This window comes from Pleuronectes platessa, chromosome 21 (genome assembly GCF_947347685.1).
Source record: "Pleuronectes platessa chromosome 21, fPlePla1.1, whole genome shotgun sequence".
In the NCBI taxonomy this organism is placed as follows: Eukaryota; Metazoa; Chordata; class Actinopteri; order Pleuronectiformes; family Pleuronectidae; genus Pleuronectes; species Pleuronectes platessa.
The window spans coordinates 11665326-11692751 of NC_070646.1; the positions used below are offsets into that span (position 1 = coordinate 11665326).

The 27426-nt window shown below is 43.5% G+C and overlaps 1 protein-coding gene across 2 annotated transcripts in view; it reads left to right on the forward strand.

Moving 5' to 3' along the window:
* The window catches only part of trrap (transformation/transcription domain-associated protein), a 79262-nt gene that overhangs the window by 32281 nt on the left and 19555 nt on the right, over positions 1-27426 (forward strand). For both annotated transcript variants that reach the window (XM_053413986.1, XM_053413987.1), the window contains 23 exons: positions 620-778; positions 2802-2945; positions 3952-4062; positions 4946-5092; positions 7290-7503; positions 7743-7871; positions 8732-8881; positions 10300-10499; positions 10943-11064; positions 12618-12831; positions 13018-13197; positions 13725-13871; positions 14284-14403; positions 15466-15753; positions 16433-16570; positions 16888-17000; positions 17737-17872; positions 20583-20774; positions 22575-22770; positions 23492-23610; positions 23731-23877; positions 24935-25035; positions 27197-27398. In XM_053413986.1, coding sequence (XP_053269961.1) covers positions 620-778; positions 2802-2945; positions 3952-4062; positions 4946-5092; positions 7290-7503; positions 7743-7871; positions 8732-8881; positions 10300-10499; positions 10943-11064; positions 12618-12831; positions 13018-13197; positions 13725-13871; positions 14284-14403; positions 15466-15753; positions 16433-16570; positions 16888-17000; positions 17737-17872; positions 20583-20774; positions 22575-22770; positions 23492-23610; positions 23731-23877; positions 24935-25035; positions 27197-27398 — 3669 coding nt within the window. The remainder of the gene's footprint in view (positions 1-619; positions 779-2801; positions 2946-3951; positions 4063-4945; positions 5093-7289; positions 7504-7742; positions 7872-8731; positions 8882-10299; positions 10500-10942; positions 11065-12617; positions 12832-13017; positions 13198-13724; positions 13872-14283; positions 14404-15465; positions 15754-16432; positions 16571-16887; positions 17001-17736; positions 17873-20582; positions 20775-22574; positions 22771-23491; positions 23611-23730; positions 23878-24934; positions 25036-27196; positions 27399-27426) is intronic.

The window sequence follows — 27426 nt, forward strand, 5'->3', positions numbered from 1 at the left end:
CTGTCAATTTAACACCATGATAAACAGTTTAAAAGTGGCATTGAGGCAAAACACTCTTCTGAGGTGAGGTTCTCCTCCTCATCTTTTGAGGATGCTCTCAGACGTTACGCAAACCAAATTTAGACTTAAATAAAGGAAGCTGGGTGCCATGGGTCATTGGTTTTGTTCCAATTCTTGAAACCATGTCGGCGCCAGTTGGGTAATAAGAGTAGTTAAGGGTGAGAAATGTCTTTGGTGGTCTCACAAAGACACGGGGGGTTCTTGCAAAACAGGGTTGTTTGCTATCTTATCATCTTAAAAGATCATTTTCCACTTGTCCATACTTTCTGCATCAGTTTCCCTTAAAAAAAATACCCAGGCCTGAAGCTACAGGGTCGTTTTATATTCAAGATTGAGTTTTGTATGTACCCTTCTTCCATCTGCTCAGCATGGTTGACTATCACTGCTCACTGTATTGGCATCAGTGAGCGTCTGACATTGTATTTTCTTTTCCTAAAGCATCAGTCTGTTGTTTTGTAGACGAGTATAGGATAACAAGATATTCAATATCTTTAAACTCGCTGCTTAATCGTGTATTTTATAAATTCTTCACACGCTTACTTCAATTTTCTCCTTCCAGGTGTACTATCCCGTGCGCCACCACCTGGTGCAGCACATGATCAGTGCAATGCAGCGTCTGGGCTTCACCCCCAGTGTGACCATCGAGCAAAGGAAACTGGCTGTTGATCTGGCCGAGGTGGTCATTAAGTGGGAATTACAGAGAATCAAAGACCAACAGGTGGGTTCATGGATTACGTAAATACACACACAGTCACACCTCAACCTGGACAGAGAAGCTGCCGGAACTACACACTGTCTATCATGATATCAACATGTGCGATATTCTCTAGCGATCCCGTTTGTCCCGGGTCAAATTCATCACTATGAGCAGTTGATTATATAATAGAATTGCCTAGCTTATTTATTATAGTCCCAGAACTGATGATTTTACAAGATAAAGCCATTCAATTGTAGAGATTAACACATCTTCCATATTCTATAAATACCCGTGATTCATAATCTTGTAGGAGCTGGTCAGAAAGCTTGACATGACATACAGATACAGTGCCTTGCATAAGTATTCACCCCCTTTGGACATTTCTACATTTTGTCATGGTATAACCACAGGTTAAAATTTATTTCATCGTGAGTTTATGTAATGGACCAACACAAAATAGTGCATCATTTGGAAGTGGGGGGAAATATTACATGGATTTCACAATTATTTACAAATAAAAATCTGAAAAGTGTTGAGTGCATATGTATTCACCCCCTTTACTGTGAAACCCCTAACAAAGATCTGGTGCGACCAATTGCATTCACAAGTCACATTTGCAAGTCACATAATTAGTAAATAGGGTCCACCTGTCTGCAATTTAATCTCAGTATAAATACACCTGTTCTGTGACGGACTCAGAGTTTGTTGGAGATCATTACTGAACAAACAGCATCATGAAGACCAAGGAGCTCACCAAACAGGTCAGGGATAAAGTTGTGGAGAAATATGAAGCAGGGTTAGGTTATAAAAAAATATCCAGAGCTTTGAACATCTCTCTGAGCACCATAAAATCCATCATAAGAAAATGGAAAGAATATGGCACAACCGCAAACCTACCAAGAGGAGGCCGTCCACCCAAACTGAAGAGTCGGACAAGGAGAAAATTAATCAGAGAAGCAACCAGGAGGCCCATGGTTACTCTGGAGGAGTTGCAGAGATCCACAGCTGAGGTGGGAGAATCTGTCCACAGGACAACTATTAGTCGTCTACTCCACAAATCTGGCCTTTATTGAAGAGTGGCAAGAAGAAAGCCATTGTTGAAAGGGATCCATAAAAAATCCCGTTTGGAGTTAGCCAGAAGCCATGTGGGAGACACAGCAAACATGTGGAAGAAGGTGCTCTGGTCAGATGAGACCAAAATTGAACTTTTTGGCCTCAATGCAAAACGCTATGTGTGGCGAAAACCCAACACTGACCATCACCCTGAGCACACCATCCCAACAGTGAAACATGGTGGTGGTAGCGTCATGCTGTGGGGATGCTTCTCTTCAGCAGATACAGGGAAACTGGTCAGAATAGAGGGAAAGATGGATGGAGCCAAATACAGGGAAATCCTTGAAGAAAATCTGATGCAGTCTGCAAAAGACTTGAGACTGGGGCGGAGGTTCATCTTCCAGCAGGACAATGATCCTAAACATACAGCCAGAGCTACAAAGGAATGGTTTGGATTAAAGAATGTTAATGTCTTAAAATGGCCCAGTCAAAGCCCAGACCTCAATCCAATAGAGAATCTATGGCAAGACTTGAAGATTGCTGTTCACAGACGGTCTCCATCCAATCTGACTGAGCTTCATCTTTTTTGCCAAGAAGAATGGACAAACCTTTCCATCTCTAGATGTGCAAAGCTGGTAGAGACATACCCCAAAAGACTTGCAGCTGTAATTGCAGCGAAAGGGGGTTCTACCAAGTATTGACACAGGGGGGTGAATACTTATGCACCCAACAGATGTCAACTTTTTTGTTCTCATTATTGTTTGTGTCACAATAAAATTTATTTTGCACCTCCAAAGTACTATGCATGTTTTGTTGATCAAACGGGAAAAAGTTTATTTAAGTCTATTTGAATTCCAGTTAGTAACAGTACATAATGGGAAAAAGTCCAAGGGGGGTGAATACTTATGCAAGGCACTGTATGTATAGATATTTTTTTTTTATTAAATCAAACTGTCCTTAAACTTAACCCTCCCTCTCGTTGGTGTGGTAGCCGGAGTCTGAGGCTGAAGCAGCCACTGTTGGTGAAGGAACCAGTGGGGGAACTGTGAAAAGAGGACTGTCTCTGGAAGGTGCTGCCGCCGGACAGGACGTCAAGAGGTTCCGTACAGCGGCTGGAGCTGCCACCTCGTCCGCGGTGAGCTCAACCAACAACATCTCAGAGGCCAGTCAAATGTGGCATTAGCTCGACAGGTCACTATAGCATAGACCTGGCAATACAGTACTTTACTATTACATCTTGTTCTACGTGCATCGTTCCCTTCATAATCTCTGCTCCCAGTGTCCTTTTAAAAACATTTAAAAAGACTTTGATCAGACAGTTATTGCAGTTGCTCCTTGAATCCCTCTCTGGTCTGTGGTTTATGTCACTTTATTAAATTCTGATACACAAGACAATTACCTTTCTTAGGTTTAATTATATTAAGAACACAAACTTTTTCTGGAATTGTCTGCTAGCTTCTATCATCGCCCTCCAGGATTTTCTTGACACCCTAATGCCCATGAATGAAGTTTATATATTGTCCTCAGCTATTATACAATAGTCTTTCTCTCGATTAACATTGGTATTGGTAAGAAAAAATACAAATTTGGGAATGTTATCATTGAGAGTGCTGTTATTATATGATCTCCTCTTCCAACACTGATACATTTGTATTCTTATTCAAGCAGCATAATCAACATGCTGTCATTTGGGCTTTTGGTGTATTCATAAACTATCCCATATAGCATTGCAAATCACAGAATCTGCTTATTAAGGTGGATTGCAACACAAAACAAATACTCTGTTACTTTCAGTAAACAAGTCTGTGTAGCTGCATTCCTAATGATGGTCTAATTTCAAGCTTCTTTTATCTGTTGGCTGGAGAAAAATAGAAAAAAACAGCATTTGTTGTTTTTGCTGGATCTACATGGAATTTGCCCAGAAAGTTACCAGGATAATTATCATTGTCATAACTCCAGCCTATTTATACTGTAAGTTTCGCAAAACAAAAAACTTTATGCAGGGTTTTTGGATATTGCTTCCAAATTGTGGACTCTATTTTCCTAGCCAATTACATTTTAAGTTTTCTCTCACCTTTTTAGTAATCAATCAACAGAAAAACCATGACACATTACTAATTCTGCTTATATGTTTCTTTCAGGTGTTTGGCCGTAGCCAGTCCATGCCAGGTACAGAGACCATGCTGACCAAGCCTGTAGAGAAACAACATACGGACACCGTGGTCAATTTCCTTATCAGGATTGCATGCCAGGTAACACCCCCACTGTCACCACTATACACACACAGCACTTCATCTAACTTTCTCGCACACAAACACACACACACACACACACACACACACACACACACACACACACACACACACACACACACACACACACACACACACACACACACAAAACACACACACACACACACACACACACACACACACACACACAAATGCAGGTACAATTCTTCCATCCAAACAGCCTGCCAGGTAGGACACAACTCCTCTAACCCCTCAGTGGTGAAGGTAGGACACACCTGGTGGCTGCCATAAACGCATCTCCCCACACGCACATATGCACACACACGCGCACATACTTCAGTGTGTCTCCTCACACTGCTGTCCCTTGGTCTAGTGGCATGTGATGACCTTGGTTTCAAGCCCAAAATAAACTGTTGAGATTTCACTCACCTTGACTTTTCCCTACTTTATTTTTTGGGACAAATTTCATTCTCACTGTTCATCCAAGCATCTCTGCCTCTGAATAACTGGCGAGGATCAGTCACTGCTCACAGAACAGTCCATGGAAACATAATCCTTTCATTGTATTCCACTTGATAACAGTGTATTGTGATACCAAATTGATCCCTGTAGGCACCACGGTTTACTATCAACCAAAGAAAACCACACCTAGAGCTCACTGTCTCGCCTCAGGGTTTTTGATGCAGGGTGGATGCTGGTGGCGGTGAGGGCTTGAACCAGTCTTTGTGACTGAAGGACATTTCCCATTCCTGGTTATGCCGCTGATGACCTATACCTGCATTAATTCAATACATACAGTGATTTCTGACCTTATCAGGGCATCGTTGTGATGCCATTGATAAAGACAATGATACCAAACTGCTTCCCTCTCTCGTGTCTATAGGTGAACGACAGCACCAACGTGGCCGGGTCTCCAGGGGAGCTCCTGTCCCGCCGCTGTGTCATCCTGATGAAGACCGCCCTGAGACCCGACATGTGGCCACGCGCTGAGCTCAAGCTACAGTGGTTTGACAAGCTGCTAATGACAGTGGTAAGACTTATTATTATTTAGCTTATCAGGCTGATGTTTTTATGTGTCATATTCCTATTTTGCACCAAAATTGCTGGGTAAACTCCAGTGACTCCTATTGTTTTCATTCCCATTACCTCAAAAGCCAGATATTACTGGGTGTTACTGGCTTTCTTGACCAGTTCATGTTTGACCTTCATGCCTATGTCATCACAGCTGTTTCTCTACAGCTTTTGCCCGAGATCACATGTCCGCCACCGTCTCCAGACCTGTCCTGACTTTTCTTTGGATTTCCCATTGACGAATATTTACTTGAAAGTGACTTATCTTTACTTTTTGGTGACAGGGGCGCTTGTTGTTATTCTAGCCCTAAAGAAGCGGTTGTTTACGTGAGTGTGCCCCGATTATTTGAAGTTGCTAGTGGATGTGTATGTCATCAACAGTGTTGAGGCAAACACGCTTAATAAAATTCAAAATAGGCAGGCTTGTTGTTGTTGCGTCTCAAAGCAATAAGAAGTAGACACTAAAGGATAACTAACTGCCGTTCGCCCACCCACAGACCGCAGAAGTTTCCCTCTCCCTCCTTAAGCTCTGTCTTAGTGTTTGCTCTAATGCCTCCAAGTCCTTTGTCTGTTATCAGTAATACATGAAGTGAGGCGCAAACCACCATAATGACAAAATAATGACAGTGGTGAGATAAGAGGAGTCTATCCGGGTTGGCCTGTGCCATCTCGTTCACCCCCCCCACACACACACTCCCCTTCCTCCTAAACCTCTCATGCCTTGCTTCTGTATCGCTCTGCCGTGCCTCCCTGCGTCTCCACTCGCCTCTCCCTCTGTCCCTTTGCCACCACTTCCTCCTCTCATCTCTTCCTCTTTTATTTTCAGCTTCTTATCAGAGCCTCTCTTCTCTCCCTCTCTTTATCTGTTGCTCCCCTCCTCCCCACTCGTATCTCTGAGCTGATTTGGCACCAGTGTTCCGACGAGGTTATCGCCTTGTTCCCGCAATTGTCACGTACTTCCCCTGTTGTCTGTTGGGGACCCCTGTATGGGCCGCACCTTGTCTCTATGCCTGCACTCAGACTAACCCAATCAGCCCCTGCAGATCCCACAGGGACGGTCTGACGAACAAGGCTTATGGCGGCCTTGTGCAGTGCGCCATACAAGGACCCTTCCCCCCCCTGAGAACATGCTCTACCTGCCCAGCGGTCTTACTGAGCATAATGAACAATGCTTTAAATCGGATTACCTTTTATCATTGCATTGTACTGCCTTGACAGTGATTAAGAGTCAGGAGGAGTGTTGTGCGAGGGCAAATGAGGGGGAGCAGAGGACATGCACACAAAACATGCGCACAATCATATACACTCAAGCACATAAGTGCATGCGCCTTATCTACATGGCTCCAGAGACAAGGTTCCATTCTGTTAATACAGTGCCAAATCAATACTACCCTAATATCTAGCAGCGCTCTTATCACGAGAGTCACCTTGTTCATTAGCCAAGATTAGTGCTATGGATCTGTACTAGATTATACTCTTGGCCCTGCCATAGTTGTAAACCTTGTTTGTAATTTAGACAAAATTAGTACTTGATGTTGCACATTGATCTTTGGTTTAGCCGCCTCAGTTCTTCTGTGTGAGAAATACCTGTATGTTGGAAATTGGGTGTTTTTCTTGTATGGAGACTGTATGCTATAAGACCTGAATAATTCATTTATCTACTGACGAATTTCCACTGGATCTAGATACACCTAAAACAGAGGGCTAAAAACAGAAAACACAAATTATAAAAATCTGTCATAGGCCGTAACACTGACCGCCCACTTTTAGAACGTCTCTAGTTCTAAGAGTAAACTTCCAATTAAACATTTGCATGGTAACAGCGAGCTCCACCACTCAGAGACATCACTATCACACCTGAGGATTGTGGGTAGTGTTGTAATCTCCTTGACGTTAAGAAATAAAACATGAGTTGCAGTTGATATCACACAGACTTGTGGCTTCTACAGGAGCATATAACATTGTTTTTCAAAAAACGTTTTGCTTCTGGCAAGTCTACATCGGAGGCTTATAATATTATGGCTGCCAATCAAAATCTCTATTCATAAAATAAATGGGACTTATACCTCTGTAACAACGCTGCTGAGCTCTATTCATGCCCGCAGTACTTTTACTCAGCTGACCTTGTTTCACTTCTCTCCTCCATGTCCCTTCAGGAGCAACCGGCGGCGGCTAACATCTCCAACATCTGCACTGGGCTGGAGATTCTCTGCTTCCTGCTGACTGTGCTGCAGTCCCCTGCCATCCTGGCCCACTTCAAGCCCCTGCAGCGGGGCATCGCTGCATGCATGACCTGCGGCAATACCAAAGTCCTGCGGGCTGTCCACTCCCTCCTCTCCCGCCTCATGAGCATCTTCCCCACTGAGCCCAGTAAGTTTGCGGTACTCGACACCTAAATTCTCACAGGGAGTGGGTGGGACTCAGAACTCGGGAAAGCGCTGCATGTCTGAGAAATCATCAGCTCCCTGTTGCTTTCATTAAAGAGTGACAAAATATTTGGACAACTGTGCTGTTCTGTTAGAATAGTCGATGGTTAAATGCCTCAGCTGATTTTGCCCTGTGTTAAAAGCCAGCCATTCAAGCTAACGTTTCTTTCTTCCTTTCTCCAGGCACATCCACTGTGGCATCTAAGTATGAGGAATTGGAGTGTCTGTATGCTGCTGTGGGCAAAGTCATCTATGAGGGACTCACCAACTATGAAAAAGCGACAAGTAACACTAACCCCACACAGCTCTTCGGTAAGACCTACAGCTCTCAGTTTCTCCCTCTCCCTTTTCCTCTCGTTCATCCCTTTCACCCTCTGCTGCGCTCACTTTGTTGCTCATAAACCCTGTTATCTTTTTTTACTTTTTACACTTCCACTCTTTTTTTTTTTCTCTACAAAACCTAGCTACCTCTCAATCAGTTTTAGCAATTACGCCCGTGAATGGGTCATTAAAATGCAAGCGGATGGGCCCTGCTGCACCGTGGAACATCTGGTCTGTTTAAAGTGAGGCCACAGTCCAGGGGTTTGGGAAAGGTTGCCTTGGGAAGGATTGCTGCCTTCGACCACACTCCCTGAACAAACATTGCTCTTATCCGCCCAGCTGTAGAGGAGTACTTATGGGGAAGAAATACATTAAAGCTTATTCTTAAGGGACGCCTTTTGATTTTCTTCCCCGACAATCTTAAAACTGTACGTTAACTATTGAAATAAAGGGGCCCTCAAGGTGACCGAATGGCTTCTGGAGTACGGTCTTAAGATAACACAATTTGATATGCTTTCCCAAAATGGCAGATGTGGTCAGTAGAAAGCTTTTGGTATCCTGTCGGGGAGAATGCAGTGATGTTATGCATCCTTCTGGCAAGAGGGGGTGACATTTGAACATTTGCCCCTCCATCGAGGGAGCAGCACCACTGAGGGACATTACTCATAGCTATCTCTGCCCGTGCCTCTTTGACACACTGGAACTTTTGTTAGATTTAAAAAATTGTCTGCAAATGAACACAAGCTGACAGCAGGTGTAGGTGTCCGTTACCTAGCCCCTCAGAGGTCGAGGTTCTCGTCAAGATAATTGTATTTCCCATTTTTATTTTCCTCCGTTCATTTGTCTTCCAGGAACACTGATGATACTGAAGTCAGCCTGCAGCTACAACGCCAGCTACATCGACCGCCTCATCTCTGTGTTCATGCGTTCACTTCAGAAGATGGTGCGGGAACACCTGAGCCCACAGACGGCTAATCCAGGGGTGACGGAGACCAACACAGGTACATGCACGGACAGGAAGGCTGTGGAAAGATTCACATGCGAACACATAAACCATAGACTTCACACAGCAACATGCAGAATGAGCACATAAAAACATGCTTTTTTACAATTCAAGGAAGGGTTGCACTTATTTCAAGAGTCACTAATACGAACTACTGAAATGCATTGCTTTTGATTTAAGTGAATTACAACAAATTGTTTCAAGAGAGGCTGTTCTTGACTGGTTCACAGTATGACTATACAACGATAGCAGCAATTTAAAGCAAGGTTGCTAAGTTGTTTCTGAAGCACATTTTTGTTCTTATTTGTTGAACGCCGCTTCACATCCTGTATGTGAGGTCGGTTGTACCAAACACTAACCCACATTTCCACGTTTATGTTCCTCAGACTTGGTTAGAGCTCAGATATCCTCTGTGTCTCAGTAATGTAATTGTTTTGTTGGTCAGGGGGACATCCACATTTCATAGGGAATGCTCCTCAGTTCTGGTTCCCTGCATGTTTCATCCGATAGCCACTCTATGGATAAATCAAACAAAAGGGCAGGTTCCAGAAAATGTCTGGAGCAATTGACATTTGCGTTCGCACCATCATTCCCTCCGGAAAATATCAGGAAAATTTCCGGACTGCAGTCTGAAAGAAAGCTTTGGCAACGGATCTTGCTTTGTAACTCTGTCAGCAAGGGTAAAGAGTTTCAAAAGTTTAAACCTTGTTACTTAAGTCCTTAAAGACTTTTTTAAAAGCTTTGTCATGACTTAAACAAATTTCACTAGGGTTTCCTGTTCCCCTTCTTCTCTGAGCTTGACTTCACCAGGTTGGTAGAAATAGGCCGTATATATATTTCCTGGTGCTACTTCAGACGGGAGGTAATGGTTGTTAGATGTTATCAGTGCTTTAAATGGGCCCCTAATGACTATATCGGGAAACACAGACATTAACTCTCCACTAGGAACCGTTGTAGTCACTAAGACCAAAGGCTATCTCACCAGCGAGGCCTTTTGTCTTGAAAGTCTTTTCATGTCCCACAAAACTAATAATCTTAACAAAGGAACTGATTATTTAAAAACTGTTCAGATTTATTTTGCCTGCTTTCACCTTTAAAGAAAAGATTAACATCGCATATGTTAAATCGGTGATGCGTGCATAAATGTGCAAGGCCAGAAAATATATGCTATTACAGTGCTTGCATTTTGGAATAGCAATAAAATAAATAAAGAACAAAAGACATCACCCGCATGTTATTTGTCTTACTTTGAAGACATGCTCACCTGAGATCATAGAAACATAAACTTAATTTAATGGATCAATTATCTCTTAATGTCAGCAAACACTTCCAACAGAATTAAAACAAAAGCTGCATTTAATCTGTTTTTAATCTATCCTTTTGATTTCTGACTGTTTACCTTCTCTGTTTTCATAGTGACCAGCGAGCTGGTGATGCTGAGCCTTGACCTGGTCAAGACTCGCCTGTCTGTCATGAGCATGGAAATGAGGAAAAACTTCATCCAGGTCATTCTCACCTCGCTGATCGAGAAGTCAGCTGACCCCAAAATCCTCCGTGCTGTCGTCAAGATCGTGGAGGAGTGGGTGAAAAACAATTCGCCCATGGCTGCCAACCAGGTAAGAAGGAGGCTTTTCTGAGTGAGAGAGTTCAGAAGTTTACATGCCGTACATTTGTCATTCTTCTATAACTTCATGTTAATGCAGTAGACGATTGCATTCTTTCTCTGATAATAGCGGGACTGAATCCAAGAGCTGATTCAGCAATGTACATTTTAAAAAGGTGTGAATCCTTTGGACAAACAACAAGCAAAGCACATTTTTAAAACCCAGTCAGGTTAACATTAGCATAAAACCCACAGAGGGGTCTTTTGTTCTTTATTTTCTTTTAAGCTGCAGATGGAGAACAAGCAGTGTAAGGCTGAGGTGGACACAGAGATTCATATATAAGAAAATAACTGAATACATCATCTGTTTTTTCTCCGTCCTCTTCCTGTCTTCTTTTATTTTGATATGCTCTCCCAATGTCTCTCTTTTCTTATCACCATAATTCTTCCTTTCAGATGCCGAACGTGCGTGAGAAGTCCATCCTGCTGGTTAAGATGATGACCTACATAGAAAAACGTTTCCCAGATGAACTTGAGTTAAACGCCCAGTTTCTGGACCTCGTTAATTACGTCTACAGGTAATTACTGCCATTTATCACATGGCCAAATGGCCGTGCCACTGGTGCCACGCCGCCCTTGCATCCATCTTAAAAGGAGGGCTGAAGGTCGGGAGGTTGAGACAGGGAGAGACATGGAAGTGATGGCAAAATGCAGATGAGGGGAAGAGTTAAAAGCATGAGCGGTGTACCATTCTTTTTTTTCTTTTTTTTTTTTAAATGATAGAAACTAGGATAGAGAGAGATAGATCATGACGATAGACAGAAATGTTTAGAAGCAGTAGGGGGTACATGGAAGCACAGAAAATAAATTAATGGAAATTGCCAATGTAGATAAAAGAAAAGGAGGAGAAGAGGGGGTGGGAAAGACGGCAGGTAGTGATCGAGATAGATATTGTGTCTGGGTCGTTCACAGGGCTACAGTAGTGTCAGGACTCGTGACAGGACACCCAGCAGGTAGGGGCCAGAGGGGAGAGAGAGTCCCACTGCCTGCTATTCATCAAACTACAGCCCTCATTGTCTTCCTGTCTTGCACACATACACATTTAATCAGCCAAATGTACCCTGTAATCCTCGACACCATCTGCTCTTCACGTCAAAAGGTGTAAAACTAACAGTGAAGCCATGATGGACAGCAAGTAATGATAATGGAATGATAAAGCAGATGTTCCACAACAATATGCGATCAGGAGTGTAGCCCAAATCGGGACAATGTGCAGCTGTGGTGGCCTCATCTTGGTCCATGCTTTTATTCCACCCTCCCTCCCTCCTTCTGTTTATGTGAATCATATTAATCAGATGCATTCACTGCAGCAGGACGACGCAGAAATTATTACATTTGTTATTCAAGTGTTTCTTTTGTGGCCGTTAGTGCCTTACTATCACTGCAGTCACCACATCAACGATATTTAATTCCAATCAGTATTTGAAGTTAACTGCCTCGTACTCACACTTCACTGCTCCTCAGCATGGCATGACAAGGCTGTTAAAACACCCTGGCACCTTGCATTTGAATGTTGATATGAGGTTTGTGCTCATATGTTTGGAAATCCCACCTGTATGTCAAAATAGTTTTGTTTATTGGTGATATGTGTGATTATGTCTACAGTGACACAGAAATACCAGACAAATTAAGCTGTGAATGTTGATTACTTTCAAATTTTTTAGATTGTATCAAAAGTTATTCCTTCAAATATTGAACAACTTTAATACAATTCACCAGCAGCACAGTTTACAACTGGACATAGAAAATAATCAACACATCTGTGATAAACTCTCACTAAAACATTATTAGCTTAAAAAAATTTGAGTTTTTGTGCTCTCATTTTCTGTCTCCTCAGTTTGTGTTTTGTAGATTTGTTTGATATTATATATATATGACTTGTTTCTCACAGTTTCCTTTCTGTAAAATCTGGCTCTTGCATCAGTGTCGACTCTTAACTATTACATTAGATGATCCAAGTGCATTAACGTTTAATCATCAACTTGATTTCTGTATTCCGCTCTCTTGAATCATGGAAGTAAACTGGGTAAGAACCGGCTCAAGTACATGTTTCGTCCTTCACATTATTCAGGGATGAGAGCCTTTCGGGAAGTGATATCACGTCCAAGCTCGAGCCGGCCTTCCTCTCGGGGCTTCGCTGCACTCAGCCACTGATCAGAGCCAAGTTCTTTGAGGTGTTTGACTCCTCCATGAAGCGGCGTGTCTATGAGAGGCTGCTCTACATATGCTGCTCTCAGAACTGGGAGGCCATGGGCAGCCACTTCTGGATCAAACAGTGTGGCGAGGTAAGCGGAGCTCTGCTTTCTGATCCTTCATCTGTCCCATTGAGCCTTTTATCCAGAATGTGTTGTCCAATCATAGAATAAGTCTTTCTCTCCCTGTTTTATTTTTTATTTTGGCAACCTCATTATTCCATCACTTGTCCTTTACTGTTACTAAGTGTTACACTTGTGCGTGTTTGTGCTTGGTAGCTTCTGCTGGCAGTGTGTGAGCGGAACACCATAATCGGTACCAGCTGCCAGGGATCCATGCTGCCGTCTATCACTAACGTCATCAACCTGGCCGACAGCCATGACCGCGCCGCCTTCGCCATGGCAACACACGTCAAGCAGGAGCCGCGTGAGAGGGAGAACAGCGAGACGAAGGAGGAGGTAGGACAAACGCACATATCACAATACATCAGCATGCACGCTCATCAGCAAAGTAAGATTAAGATACATTTATTTATCCCAAACACATGCACAGTCACACTCATGCAATTGTGGGAAATTTGTCCTCTGCTTTTAACCCATCTGGTGCAGGACACACAGAGCAGTGGGCAGCCATGTACGGCGCCCAGGGAGCAGATGCCCCTTGCTCAGGGGCACTAGACAGGGTAGGGAGAATCCCCTTGGATTTTTGGACAGATCAATCCAGGTTCCTCTTTTTGTTGTTTCTCCGTGGAGTCGAACCAGAGACCTTTTCTGCCCATAGTCCAAGTTTCTGCCACTAGTCCACCGCCTCTCCCAAGTAGGACATTATCCTATTCGGGGTGTGTTGCATACTGTGATCCAGGAAGTATGGAGGCCTAGCTTTGTCTGTAAAATAAGTGCGATGGTCAATGTTATTCAATTCCTTCGTGGCAAAGTCCAGAGTGGAGAGTCAATGTTTTCCTCTCCTCCCTCGTTGTCCCTGGCAGGATGTGGAAATAGACATAGAGTTGGCCCCAGGCGACCAGACCGCCATCCCCAAGACCAAGGAGCAAGCCGAGCGAGACGCCGGCAACCAGCTGCACATGCTCACCAACCGCCACGACAAGTTCCTTGATTCACTCAGGGAAGTCAAGGTAAGGTTAGAACCAGCTTGCGCCCGGCCTTTCAGGTTCACAGTGTCCTGAAGGTTTGACGGAACCGGACAGGTTTTTGACAGGGGCTGTTGAAATTATGTATACTTGTGTCAATGAATTTTTTAGACACCCCCATTTTTCAGTGGTAACTTACAGGAGAACGCAGCGTTTGAAATATTGAACTTCATCAAATTTTGAAAACATTTTCCCTCAACTCTACTGTGTAGAAGTTTTTCACTGCTGATTTTTTTTTTATTCAAGCTATAAAATCAGCAACCGACTCAGACCTGGCACATCGGTCAAATAGAATTTAACCACCTAGTAGAATGGTAAATAAGCCCTACTCGTGCCTCTGGGGGACAGCTTAGATTGCTAAGTCAGCAGCTGTAATTTTTTTCCTCTGTGGTTTCAGACGGGGGCCCTTCTGAACGCTCTGGTCCAGCTTTGTCACATCGCCACACCTCTGGCTGAGAGGACCTGGGTTCAGCTCTTCCCTCGCCTCTGGAAGATACTTTCTGATCGGCAGCAGCATGTGAGTAAAAACTTACCAGCCTCTTCTATAGTTACAGGTCTGCTGTGTATGTTGTGTTTGAAATTACATGCATGACCAATCTATTATATGTTCTGTTAAATCGGCATGACTCGGATTTTTCACATAATAAATCATAATTACAGACATGCGCTTATTTCTTATTTGAAAACAATCCCTTATTGCCTCATCTATGCAGTGTGTATCCTTTTTCCATATCTTACAAATGATGTTAACAAGCAGACACTCACTCTGACCTTGGCCATCTCATTTCTGTCTCAAAACGTGCACTTCCACTTAATGAGGACATACTCATTCATGCTAAATATGGAAATGGAAAAAGCTGAGGGAGGAAAAGCTGTAATGAATTTAACGAAGCAGATGCATATAGAGTTTTTGGAGAGTCGTGGAAAGGCCCCGATTTGACCTGATTGAGCCCTTAAACATCTGAAATATGCCATCGATGGAAAGATGGCTTCAACATCGCATTTTCTTCTTGAGACAGGCATGAAGTGACAAATCTGTCATATGTGTTTATTCTGACGCCTGCCTCAGCTCTGCATTAATGCTGCCATTACACCACATCAATTTATCGTGGAATTAGAATGATTACTCGTCAGGCTTTATATCCCCGGACTGATTTTCTTTTTTTCATGGGGATGATAGAGAAGCTTATTTTTCACAGGAAGAAATTTAATGGCATTTCGGCCTTCTCCACCACCAACCCAATTAAAGTGACCATCAAACCATTAAGTATTCCATGCCGTCAACAGGCAGTGAAATTATATTCATTACCAATACATCATTTATTTCAGAGTGGGTGCCAGTCATGATTATTGGAGAACTAACCCACGTGGTCTCGCTCAAAGTCTATTCTGTCCATTTGTGGGCATTAAGAGTGGCTTTGATTGCATCGTGCTGCAATTCATACAAGATAAATTGTTTTTCACATTATTTTCTCTGGCTTAGTTAAAGGAAAAGTGCTAAATAGGTTTCATTCGTTGAAAATAAAAGGGTAAAAGGGGAATCCAGTGCTGACCCTAACCCACTCTTTCCCGTCTCCAGGCTTTATCGGGAGAAATGAGTCCTTTCCTGTGCAGTGGCAGCCACCAGGCCCAGCGGGACTGTCAGCCCAGTGCCCTGAACTGCTTTGTGGAGGCCATGTCCCAGTGTGTGCCTCCCATTCCCATCCGCCCCTGTGTGCTGAAGTACCTGGGCAAGACGCACAACCTCTGGCTGCGCTCCACCCTCATGCTGGAGCAGCAGGCCTTCGAAAAGGGCCTCAGCCTGCACAGCAAACCCAAGCCGAGCACGGAGTTTTACGAGCAGGAGAGCATCACACCACCTCAGCAGGTAGTGTATATTGCTTCGAAACACTAGCAGTTTTCTTTTACTAAAGATTGATACCCTTTCATAGACATGGATACCTCCTTTTTGTTGAGGATCTTTTTTAAATATTATTTGTTATCATAAGAGCTGATAATTTTCTTACAATTACCTTAAATGTAGCCTAAAAAACTGACATCAGATACCTGTATCGTGTTTTATTAGCTCCTTAAAGCAGACAACAGTGGAAAACATTCAGTCTAACTGGACCATTGACATCCTGAAATAGACGTGAAAGTGATCATGAGAATTTGGCATTCCCTTGGTCCAAAGACAGTGGAATAAATTGACTTTCTCTATGTAGTTTAATCTAGTTTGATATCAACTATTTTTATGAAGTCCCAGCATATCTCTTTGTTCAGCAATTGCTAGTTGGTGGCTTACATTATGATTAATATAGTTTATTGTATTATTAGCCCTGTATGTGTTAATGTGTCTATTTATTTCTCATTCTCTTTCACTGTGGCCTGAACATTTTTACCTGTGCCTGAAACAGCCTCATGTTTTAAAGCTGATAAATCCGCCTCTTATCCTCTTTGAACTAGACTCATTAGCAGAAGCTGCTCTCATTCAATTTGCAGTTTGATCGCTGCAAATTTTCCAATTTGTCCTGCTGCCATCCACATTTTGTTCTGCTTCTCTGCAGGAGATCCTGGACTCCCTGGCGGAGCTTTACTCTCTGCTCCAAGAGGAGGACATGTGGGCAGGTCTGTGGCAGAAGAGGTGCAAGTTCCCCGAGACGGCCACTGCCATTGCCTACGAGCAGCACGGCTTCTTCGAACAGGTTAGAGAACGTTTGCTGGAAAACCATGGACCACTATAAAATTTAATATAATCTCCCTTTCTTGCAAATAAATACTTAAATGAAGCTGATTTGTTTAAACCTTTATAGTCTTTATTTATGAGGATTATTTCTTGTGTGGTGCTATTAAACTGTTAAGTACGATACAAATTTCTGTTTCTAATATCTTGCTCTCTGCATTTCTGTCGGGGGCGTCGACTGAAGGTTACATCAAGTAGCATCAAATTGATCATGTTGCACTTATTCGTATTTTATTTGTCTAAAGAAAGTATTAAACCTTTAATAACGTGTCTGTTCAGGCCCAGGAAAGCTATGAAAAAGCGATGGAGAAGGCCAGAAAAGAGCACGAGAGGAGCAACGTCTCCCCGGCCATCTTCCCCGAGTACCAGCTGTGGGAGGACCACTGGATACGGTAAGACTTCTGGAACCCAAAAGATACCGTGATCCCAGGGGGCCGCCTTTCTTTACACATCATCAAGTCAGAGCCAGCTTAAAAACTTTAATACTTTCATATATATACACACTGTGCACTATTGATTGCAAAAACCAGGACCAAGATATTTATTCCATTCATCACCTTGTGAATTATACAGCAGAGCATCCAGAAATCGCAAAATTTGAAGAATGTAATGAACAAACTGAATTTCTATATGATAAGTTAATTTATTTTTATATAAAGCTGTCTGCGCCACCTTCCTTTTTGCAGACAGGTAATATTATTTGTCCGTATAAAGATGTGTCATAGATTCTGTTACCTGGAAAATATGTCTGTCAGCAGGAAAATCTGCATCAAGTCCACATGATTGACTCTCCCCAGCTGTATGTCGGCCTCTTTCAAAAAGCAGTGCTGTTATTTTACTGCATTTGGTCTCCATTCTATTTGATTGAATTGATCATGAAAGTCACTAACAGCTTGCATGATAAAAAAAAAATCCTTATGGGTGAGACTTAGAAAACCCTATTGAGCTGATGCAAAGGTGAATAATCCTGAAGGCATCGTTAAAAAACAAAAAAGAACCTGATAAACCCTAAGATTTCAATGATGGCGCATAATGGACTATAGTAATATAAAGTTTAGCACTGTAGCACGTTTGAAAGTGTAAATTGAAGTTTCTTAAACTTTTCATCTCCCTCGTCTGTGTGTCCAGATGTTCCAAGGAGTTGAACCAGTGGGAACCGCTGACAGAGTACGGCCAATCTAAAGGCCACTCAAACCCTTATCTTGTTCTTGAGTGCGCCTGGAGGGTGTCCAACTGGGCCGCGATGAAGGAGGCTCTGGTACAGGTAAGGAGTGCACATTAACCGTGTAACAATTTCTTCATGTAAGGGTTTCTTCACACTTAAACATACCCACACATGGTTGCTCTCACATTATAGTTAAAGGTGCAACAACCGCTAACAGTTAAAAAGGAAAAACCATGACCTCAAATTCTCACTTAAACAATCTCAGATGCACTGGAGCCTGTCGGCTTGAACCCAGTCAACCAGAGACTTCATTCCGCTTTTATTTTATTCCTGGTTTTTCAGTACAGTTTTGTATATTAAGCCCAGGCCTTATGTTAGCGTGAAGTATACTAACTCAATATTGACAAGGTCCTAAACCCCTCAGCCCTAGGGGGAATGAGAGAGTCGGCCGTAAGGCCGTGGAAATGCAGTTCAGCTGTTTGGTCCCCTAATTTATTGGCCTTGTGTTTTCTAGAACAAAGTGTAGATGGGTGGCGAGTGCATGATAGTCCCGGACATTTAACAAATACTCCTTCTTTGCTCTTTCAAGGAGACTTGGAACCAATTGAACTGCTCTGTCCTGAGGTGACACCTAATTAAATTGTCTGGATGGCAGAACGAGCTCTGCTTTATCCCCTCCTCCTCGTTTCATTCCTTCCTTCCTTTGTGTATCCATTTCTCTTTCCATTTGTCTCTTACTTTCACCACCATCTTTTCTATCCTTGCTCATCTTTTTGTTATTACCAGCCTCTCTTCTTCCTCCTCCATCTCTTCATCCCTCGCTCCACAGCTCTGGCTCTAGCAGCTAATATTTACGACAGCTGCGTGTGTGAATAATTACCCTGGCATCTGCTGCAGGGTGATTTGTTTTATGGCGTAGGAGAGAAGCTGGGCTTTCAGTTACCTGCCTGCCCAAAGCACGCCAGCTCAGAGACAAAGTCCAAATGTCCCTGCTTTCAATTAAAGCTGGCTCTTGATAAGGGCAGCTCTGTCTCCAGGATATTCATCAAGCGTCACCCCCGATAAGTGCGCTTTGACTGATCACTGTAATTTTCTCCAGCGATCGGAGCTTTCACAAATACGCTTTCTCACCCTCTTCTTCTTTTCACTCATCCTCTTCCTGGACTCTTATTCTTTCTTTCTCTTAATCCCTTGCAAACACAAAAACAGGTGAACCACAGGTTTGGCGTAGCAGACTTCCCAGGGCTGTTGTTTTACTGTTAATGCACTCAGCCTTTTAATCAATAGCAGGGCCTTTTCCTCTCATCCGCCTCCACCGTGTCAGACTTGTCAGGTTGATTATTCATTAGCGCTAAAGTCCTGCTGAAGCCATTCAGAGAATAAATTGGAAACAGCATTGTGTTGCATTTGTCCAAATCAGGGGTGGCCCCGGGTTTCTGCAGGGCTTAGGCGCCGTGCATACCTAAGATTACACAACTTCCATTTCGTTTTAGAAAAACGATACGTCTAATGTGGTACAAGATTTCTAAGCATAATTTTTTATTTCATTGGGTTTAGGTAGTGTGCCAAAATGCTTAGGCACTGTGCCTGTATTTTGTAAAATAAGGGAAACCTTGCAAATCCTAAATTATGCAAGGGAAGATCCACTCTTCTAAGACTGTGATGTGTTTACTAATCTGCTTGATATAATAGAGACACACACAAAGAACTGCCAAATACACCATCTGTGGAATTCCTCTAGAGGATATGTCACACATTTTAAATGGAGGGAAGTTTTCTTATTATGGCTGCAGCTACTGTCTGTCATTAAAGCTGCTTCCAGACATGCACTGAACCCCACAGATACTCTGTATATTCCCCAGAGGAGGTGCATGTGTCGGGTGACACGCATTTAGAAGACACAGACAAAGATGTCATGATAGTTTGAGTTGATAAAAGCTGACGCGTGTGTTGTCAAGAAAACCAAGTCAAGAAAGTCACGTGATCTCCACAGTGGAGTTAATACATCACTTCCTGTCTCTGCCTGCCGCACCCGGCTGCTCCACCTCTCCAGCTTAATAATGCAGAGGATTTGTTGCTGGTGTAAACTTGTCTGTGCAGAGAACCTCCTGCTGTGTTGTGCATGCGTGAAAGGCAAACTGCGGGTAAACTCCGTAGCCAATTCTCCAGATTCCACCCGCAGGTCATGTCTGAAAACGGCTTAAATCAATCTACTGTTCTCAGATTTACACACATTCCAGTCTACTGCTCAATGTGCCGTGACACAGTCTGACATTCTGCAATGTGTTACTCTGTTATGTCAACAAGGAAACTGTAGAGAAAATAGAAATGATTAAAATGAATGGATTGTTACATTCTAGGAGGAGATTTGCAGCCTCCTCAGCACTGCCTCTTATCCCGTGGTGCTACCTGTAGGAATTTAACAGAAACACTTGTGGATTGCTTGGCAACATGAACGGGAAAGTTGAAGCTGTTTAACCACTGCAATCACACAAAAGTCATAATTACAAGTTGAATATAAAAAAGACAGGTATGGGGGTGGTGAATTTATGCTGTTCTCAAGGACGAGGAGAAAAGGTATTTCAAAAAGCAGCGGTGTTCTTGTGAATTATCTTGATATAAAGCAGAGCTGCACACAACAGGGGGCACCTGAATATGTTACTCGCTATTATCCTTCAAAAGCAATCATTCATTCTGTTTTACAATGTCAGTTTTTAAAAATCATTGAACACTCAGGTTTGTGGCTCTAGTCTGCACTGCTACGATAAACTTAAATTTAGATTTGGAACTCTCTGTGTGAATTTTCCAGGTGGAGTTAAGCTGCCCCAAGGAGATGGCCTGGAAGGTCAACATGCACCGTGGCTACCTGGCCATTTGCCACCCGGAGGAGCAGCAGCTCAACTTCATCGAGCGGCTGGTGGAGATGGCCTCCAGCCTGGCCATCCGCGAGTGGCGGAGGCTGCCACACATCGTCTCCCACGTGCACACGCCCCTGCTTCAGGTCAGTATGCGACACGCATGGAGGGTTCTATTTAAAGTCGTGCTGCAATCAGGACGCCAGGAACAGAAGTGGAGGGAAGTCATTTTATTGTAATAAGCACGCTGAAGAGATGCAAGTCACAACCTTGCGTTGTTGAGTGACACTGATAACGTCCTCTATCTCTTGCTCTCTCACTCCATTCGGTAAAATTGAGATAGATGATTAAAAAATGACTTTGATTCCACGATGAGAGATTGCAATAGGCAGGAGCAGAGATGAAAAAGGAGAATGAGAAAAGAAGAGAGACTAAAGCGCTGGGAATTGAAAAAGGTGTAAAGTGAACAGAGTAAGGGGGAACGTGGGGGGAGAGAGAGACAAAAAGAGAAGAAGAGGGAAGAAAGGGAGTTACTTTAGAACGGCTGTAATTACTTCCCTGCCATCAGATACCATTTTGATTAAATACCTGCAGCAGAATTACATTTACATGATGAATGGGTCGCACTGAATGAAGGTTAGAAATGGGCCATCAGCTGATATTAACAGATAATTGTGAAAAATATTGTACTGCCTAATTTATTTTGTTTAACGAGACTTGATTTCGGGGCGGTGGGTCTTCAGCAAAGCTCTGATTCACTGCATTTATCCGTTCAAAATGAGTATTTGAATTGGGTGACTACACTCTCTGTTGGTGTGTGTTTATTTTGGTATGCCTGTGTGTCCCATGTCCAATTAATTTACTCCAGCTTCGGGAAAACAAGCTATTTATTCCTCGACCCAGCAAAGCGGCCTGTTGTAAATCTCCATTCCAAACTCTATATCTCACATTCACGACTCCATGGGCCCCGGAGAATGAGACGCCCGCACCCTCGCAAAAACAGCAGGGTTCAAAAACCATTTGAATCAAGTTATCATCCAAATCCCAGCTCTCAGCGATGACTTACGATCAATGGATTATCACCCACACCATCGATTATGAGGGCTGGCATTAATATTGATTGATGAGTAGTTGTAATGGAATGATTGATTATATGTTCTCAAAGCGGCTTTGGGCCAATCAATGTGGCTCCTTTTCACAGAATGAGATAGAAGCCCTCACTTATCATTTTCCCATTTTCCCATCTCCTTGTCCCTTTTTTCTGTGCCAAAGTGGAGCAGATGAGGTATTGAAGCAATGCAGGAAATCATAATGATTTTCAAAATTATTTTTGATGGTATAAAAATTGACATTATTTCTAAAGCAAATATATTTGGTCACTTTGATTCATCTCGTTTTAGGGGCTTTCATCCATGGGGTTGTTGAGTATGAGTCTGAAGCAAGTGACCTTCGAGACGGCAGCTCCATTATTGTTTTTCTGTCTTCATACGCTGCCATTACCCATGTTATAATATGTAGTAGTAGTAACAGTACCCTCCTTCCTCAATCTGAGTATGTGAAATTAATTGCAGATACAAAAAACAGTGAAAAAATAATTCGTGGATACGATATGTGCAATGCAAGTAAGCACGGAACCTGGCAAGGTGCACAGATCTGTTTAGATGTGTGGGCAAAGTATTAGCAAGTGAAGTGCAGCTGGTAGATTGTCTCGACCAAACCTCTCCAGCAAACTGTGAGACAGGCCTCAGAACCCCAAATTCTTAGTGTTAACAAAAAAGTTTGCCATTGCAAGCAAAAGAAGCATTTTCCATTCGCCTGCGGCTCCACTTCTGCCATCTGGCACGCACCATAAAAGTTAGGGTGAAAGAGTCAAGTGAGCGTAGACAAGCTACTTGCGATATTGTATGAGAGTTTCACGATTCAAGCTATTTCTAACTTCACCCCAGGCTGCACAGCAGATCATCGAGCTACAGGAGGCAGCCCAAATTAATGCAGGGCTTCAGGCGGCGAACCTGGGCCGCAACACCAGCCTCCATGACATGAAGACGGTGGTGAAAACCTGGAGGAACCGCCTGCCCATCGTCTCTGATGACCTGTCACACTGGAGCAGCATCTTCATGTGGAGGCAGCACCACTACCAGGGTATGATACACACACACACTGACAGATTGCTACAGGAACATTGAAACATATATTCCTGTTCATATGCATGACTATTGACACATTCTAAGTGTGGTATAAGGTTCCACTGTCCTGCAGACACATTCTCATTTTGCTGCTTAGGTGTACACTAGTCCCAGAGAGGAGTCTTCTATAAAAGGCCAGGATGTACAGAACCACCTCAGGGTTTCTGTATATTTCTAATGTCAGCTCAATAAAGCACTCTCCCTCACTGCAGGCTGCTGGACACACACACACACACACACCTTTTTTCGGTGCTCAGCTCTCTCCCGTGGTGACTTTGAAACCAGTCAGAGAAGCAGCCACTGCAAAATGTGATGTCTCATGCAACTTGAGCTCCGGCTCACACTGTGAGGAGCTGAAATAATAATAGCGCTGGTTCTGCACCACCTTGCCAATAAAATCCTCTTCATTTATACATGACAGCCTTCAAACTTATGTTAAAGTGAAATGAAATATTCGTGATGAAATTTCATCACCATGGCCCATTTACTGCTCAATACATTTAGTGTCCCCGGTGCCCTGCCTCTGCGTTATGACAGCAGAGCTTTTTTAGATTGAGATCCCCCGTGTTCACACTGCTCTGAGCTCCCCTCTCTTTTCTCTTCTCACTTTTTTAAAACTATGCAACTTACACAAAAATGAAAGCAGCTTTGATGGATGTATTGTCTCCTATCTGCAGCCATAGTGACGGCATATGAGACGAACACTCAGCACGACCCCAACAACAACAATGCCATGTTGGGAGTCCATGCCTCAGCTTCAGCTATCATTCAGTACGGCAAGATCGGACGCAAACAGGTAACGATCTGCTATGATCATCAATCAGAATAACAAAACAGACAAACATATGTCCTTTTCAGGTTTATTTAAACATTTGTGTCTTTTTTATGAAATCACATCACACGGTTGTTTCTCCAGGGTTTGGTGAATGTGGCTCTGGACATTCTGAGTCGGATCCATACCATCCCCACTGTGCCCATTGTTGACTGCTTCCAGAAGATCAGACAGCAGGTCAAGTGTTACTTGCAGCTGGCCGGTGTCATGGGCAAGAATGAATGCATGCAGGTAAGATGGAGTGTGACCTTCTCTGAAAACACACTAGACTCTTATTCTCAATTTTCTTTAATGTTATGTCTTACTGATTAAAACATTTGTTCAGAAAACTCAAACTTTGGGTGAAAGTAAGTCTGATATCATCGTGAATAACACTTGACTGCACCAGATTGTTATGTTAAACGCTCCCTGTAATTAATATTATATTACAAATATCAATGCGTTAATGATCGTTTTTCTGTCGTGTTCAAAATTGCTTTTGGTTTTTTATTAGCAAATACATAAATGTTAGTGCAGTTTGTAAATAACTCATGAAATATTTTATTGGCAAAGTCGCTCTCTAGAAAGGGCAAAAATCAATTTGCTTGTACAGACTTAATTGTGTGATCAAAACATGATAAATATATCGCACCAGTGCACCTGCAACATAATGCTGCACAGCTGCGGGAGACGTGGACCGCGGTAATGAACGCTCCGACTATAACTTCCGTCTCTGCCGAGGAGAAACACATTTGATGCATTTAGTGTGTCTTAAGTGCTCGGTTTGATTTTCTGCTGCCAGTAGCTGGAAGCGTAGTTAGCAGTGATTTGAGTGGGGAAAGTAGTAAGAGCAAGAAATGTTTGGGGTGGCTCTAGGTGACAAGCTATAGCAGGGAGACTTATACGGGAGTGTAACTCTGGAGCTTGCTCTTAAGCCCGTGGAGTACTCTGATTAATAGATGCAGTCCAGCACACCACAAGTCATTAAAAGTACCAGCAGACACTCCTCTCCCTCTCTTCTATCTCATATCCTCTGGTGCTCTCTGTCTCTCTCTCCTGCTACACATCATTTGTCACAGCAGTATAGAAGGGACACCTAATCCGAGGCTCCCCATAATAGAAGTCGAGTTCCCGCCACACCTCTTCTTTTACTTCTTAATGAACACTGAGCAGTCCGTTGGTTTTTCTCCTGTGATTATGACCCCGGCTAAAATAATGATGTGGTATCTTCTTCACGATAAACGAGAGTTTTGTTTCTGCAGTTTTGTCTGAAGCTCAACCTCCGGTGCTCTCTGCTCTGTCTGTTTAGGGTTTGGAGGTGATTGAGTCGACCAATCTGAAGTACTTCACTAAGGAGATGACGGCTGAGTTCTACGCTCTGAAGGGCATGTTCCTGGCCCAAATCAACAAGTACGTCTTCCAGTGCTGGAGCTGTTAGCTCTGTGACTACCGCTCCACCTTCACACAAGTATCCGTAACTCTCTTTTCACTCATGATTTTGACAATCTGAATCTATCCTTCTTCTTTTCCTTCATCTGTCACTGTCTTCTGTTCATTATTGCGTGGTCCCCAAACTGTCTCTGCTCTCTTAACTCTGCGTGGGTGTTTTCCTCTTTCAGGATAGAGCAGCCAAACTTAATAAGCACTTTTCACTGGAGCATCTCTGTGATTATGTTACTAGGTATCCCCCATGATGTAGTTTAACTGTTAATGTTCATCTGTGTCATCAGCTTGTGACAGTGTCAGTAATGAGTTTTAGGCTGCTGGGTCCGCCTGTGGAGCACATTACTGCTCCTTCCATGTTTTGCCGGGCTGTGCCCAACCACAGCTCCGCTCTCATGCCCACCACTTCCCCGTTAGCACCCCCCATTTCGCCCGTCATCTTCGACGTGACATGGCCCCCCGAGGGGCGAAAGACAAATTGAGGAAGGCTTATTAAATGTATATGCAGCGCAATAATTAACTCGAGGCAATTTGCAGGAATCTATGGGATCAGCGGAACTTGCCTCCACCTCAGCAGGGTTTATTGCAATCATTAACTTCCCCATACACCAGGGGAGAATCAGCAGAGTGGGGTAAGGGGTTTAGAGAGAGAGAGAGAGAGAGCGAGAGCGAGAGAGCGAGAGAGAGAGAGAGAGAGAGAGAGAGAGAGAGCGAGAGAGCGAGAGAGCGAGAGAGCGAGAGAGAGAGCGAGAGAGAGAGCGAGAGAGAGAGAGAGAGAGAGAGAGAGAGAGAGAGCTGAGAGAGAAAAAGCAAAAGCAAAGCCACATATGCTAAGGATTTGGGGATCATTCAATTAAACAGGTGTCAGATATTCGACAGTCTGCTGGGTGCCGGGTCCGAGAGACTGTTAATGTACTTTAACACTGGCAAAGTGACTGAGGCAACCCTATTAAGTATCACTAGAGGGTCTTCGGCTCCGATTCCCATAGCAATCAAGCTCCCATTTCTTAATCACATGCCAAAATGCCTTTCATAATAACACATTTTAATTGATTGACTTGGGAGACATTTCACTGTAAGTTAGTGGGAGAGTAGCTTTTGGAAGCGCTCCTAAAATGGAGGTCCATTCGCCAACTGTAGCTCAGTCAGGCTTTTTTGCATTGACAGGCCTGTCTCCTTGTCTCGACTGCAAGCTGGCGCGTCTCGGGTTTCTCTTGCATCTTGTTTATTAATCAGAGGCTGAAAGGTGTGAAAGAATTATTCCGACTGCGTGCCAGTGGGTGGTTAGGAACCGCTTGGCGTGGTGAAAACAGCTGATGATTCAGGATATATTTCTCCGTCAGCATAAATGCTGCAGTCAAAACTCGGGGCTGCTGCCAGATTTCACCTCTCTCCGTTTCCTCGCGTGCTATTTTAACGGTGTCCAAACCAAATACTTTCAAGTGTGACTGCCAGATTGCAGCACTGGGATAAAAATCCCACAAATCCTCGGGTTTATCAGCCCGCAGATTTCTCTAAGTTGTGGCTGCGCTCTTCACGGTCAATGTATGTTTGTACAGATAAGTGTAGCCACTACAGTGAGGCTCTTACCTTACTCTGTCATTTCTGATTAATCAGGAATATGCTCAGCTCACGTGTCACCCGAGTATTAAATGGATTGATCCGCACAAGGCCATAGGGTTGGGTTCAGCTCACGGTACATTGTATCTGAACAGCTGAACCCTCTGTGACATTTTTTCCTGCTGGGTTAAATGCTTACTCTGTAATGCCATGTGTAAAAGCCTTGGATATGACAGCACATTAAATATGGTACATATTGATGTGTCGGACATAATTCAGAATACGATCATCATTATCTGTTTCTCGCACACTCCATCTTCCTCCTTTTTTAGTTTGCTCCTTTGACCTCCGCTTCACTCCTCAATCAAGTGCTCCATCCGTGTCTATCTCTCATTCAGCCCCCCCCCCCCCCCCCCCTCTCTTCAACGTCTCTCACTTTTTCTTATCTTTTATCCTCCTCTGACTTCTCTTTCACTCAATACTTTCTCCCGCCTCCCTCTGCTCACTTGCCCTTGACCATCACCCCCCAATCTGTCCCTCACTTTTTAACGCTCCCTCCTTGTTTCAGGTCAGAGGAGGCCAACAAGGCCTTTTCAGCGGCGGTGCAGATGCACGACGTCCTGGTGAAAGCGTGGGCCATGTGGGGGGACTACCTGGAGAACATCTTTGTCAAGGACCGCCAGCTCCACTTGGGAGTCTCTGCCATCACGTGCTACCTCCACGCCTGCCGCCACCAGAACGAGAGCAAGTCCCGAAAATACCTGGCAAAGGTGAGAAAGGGGGACTGGGAAATGAGGA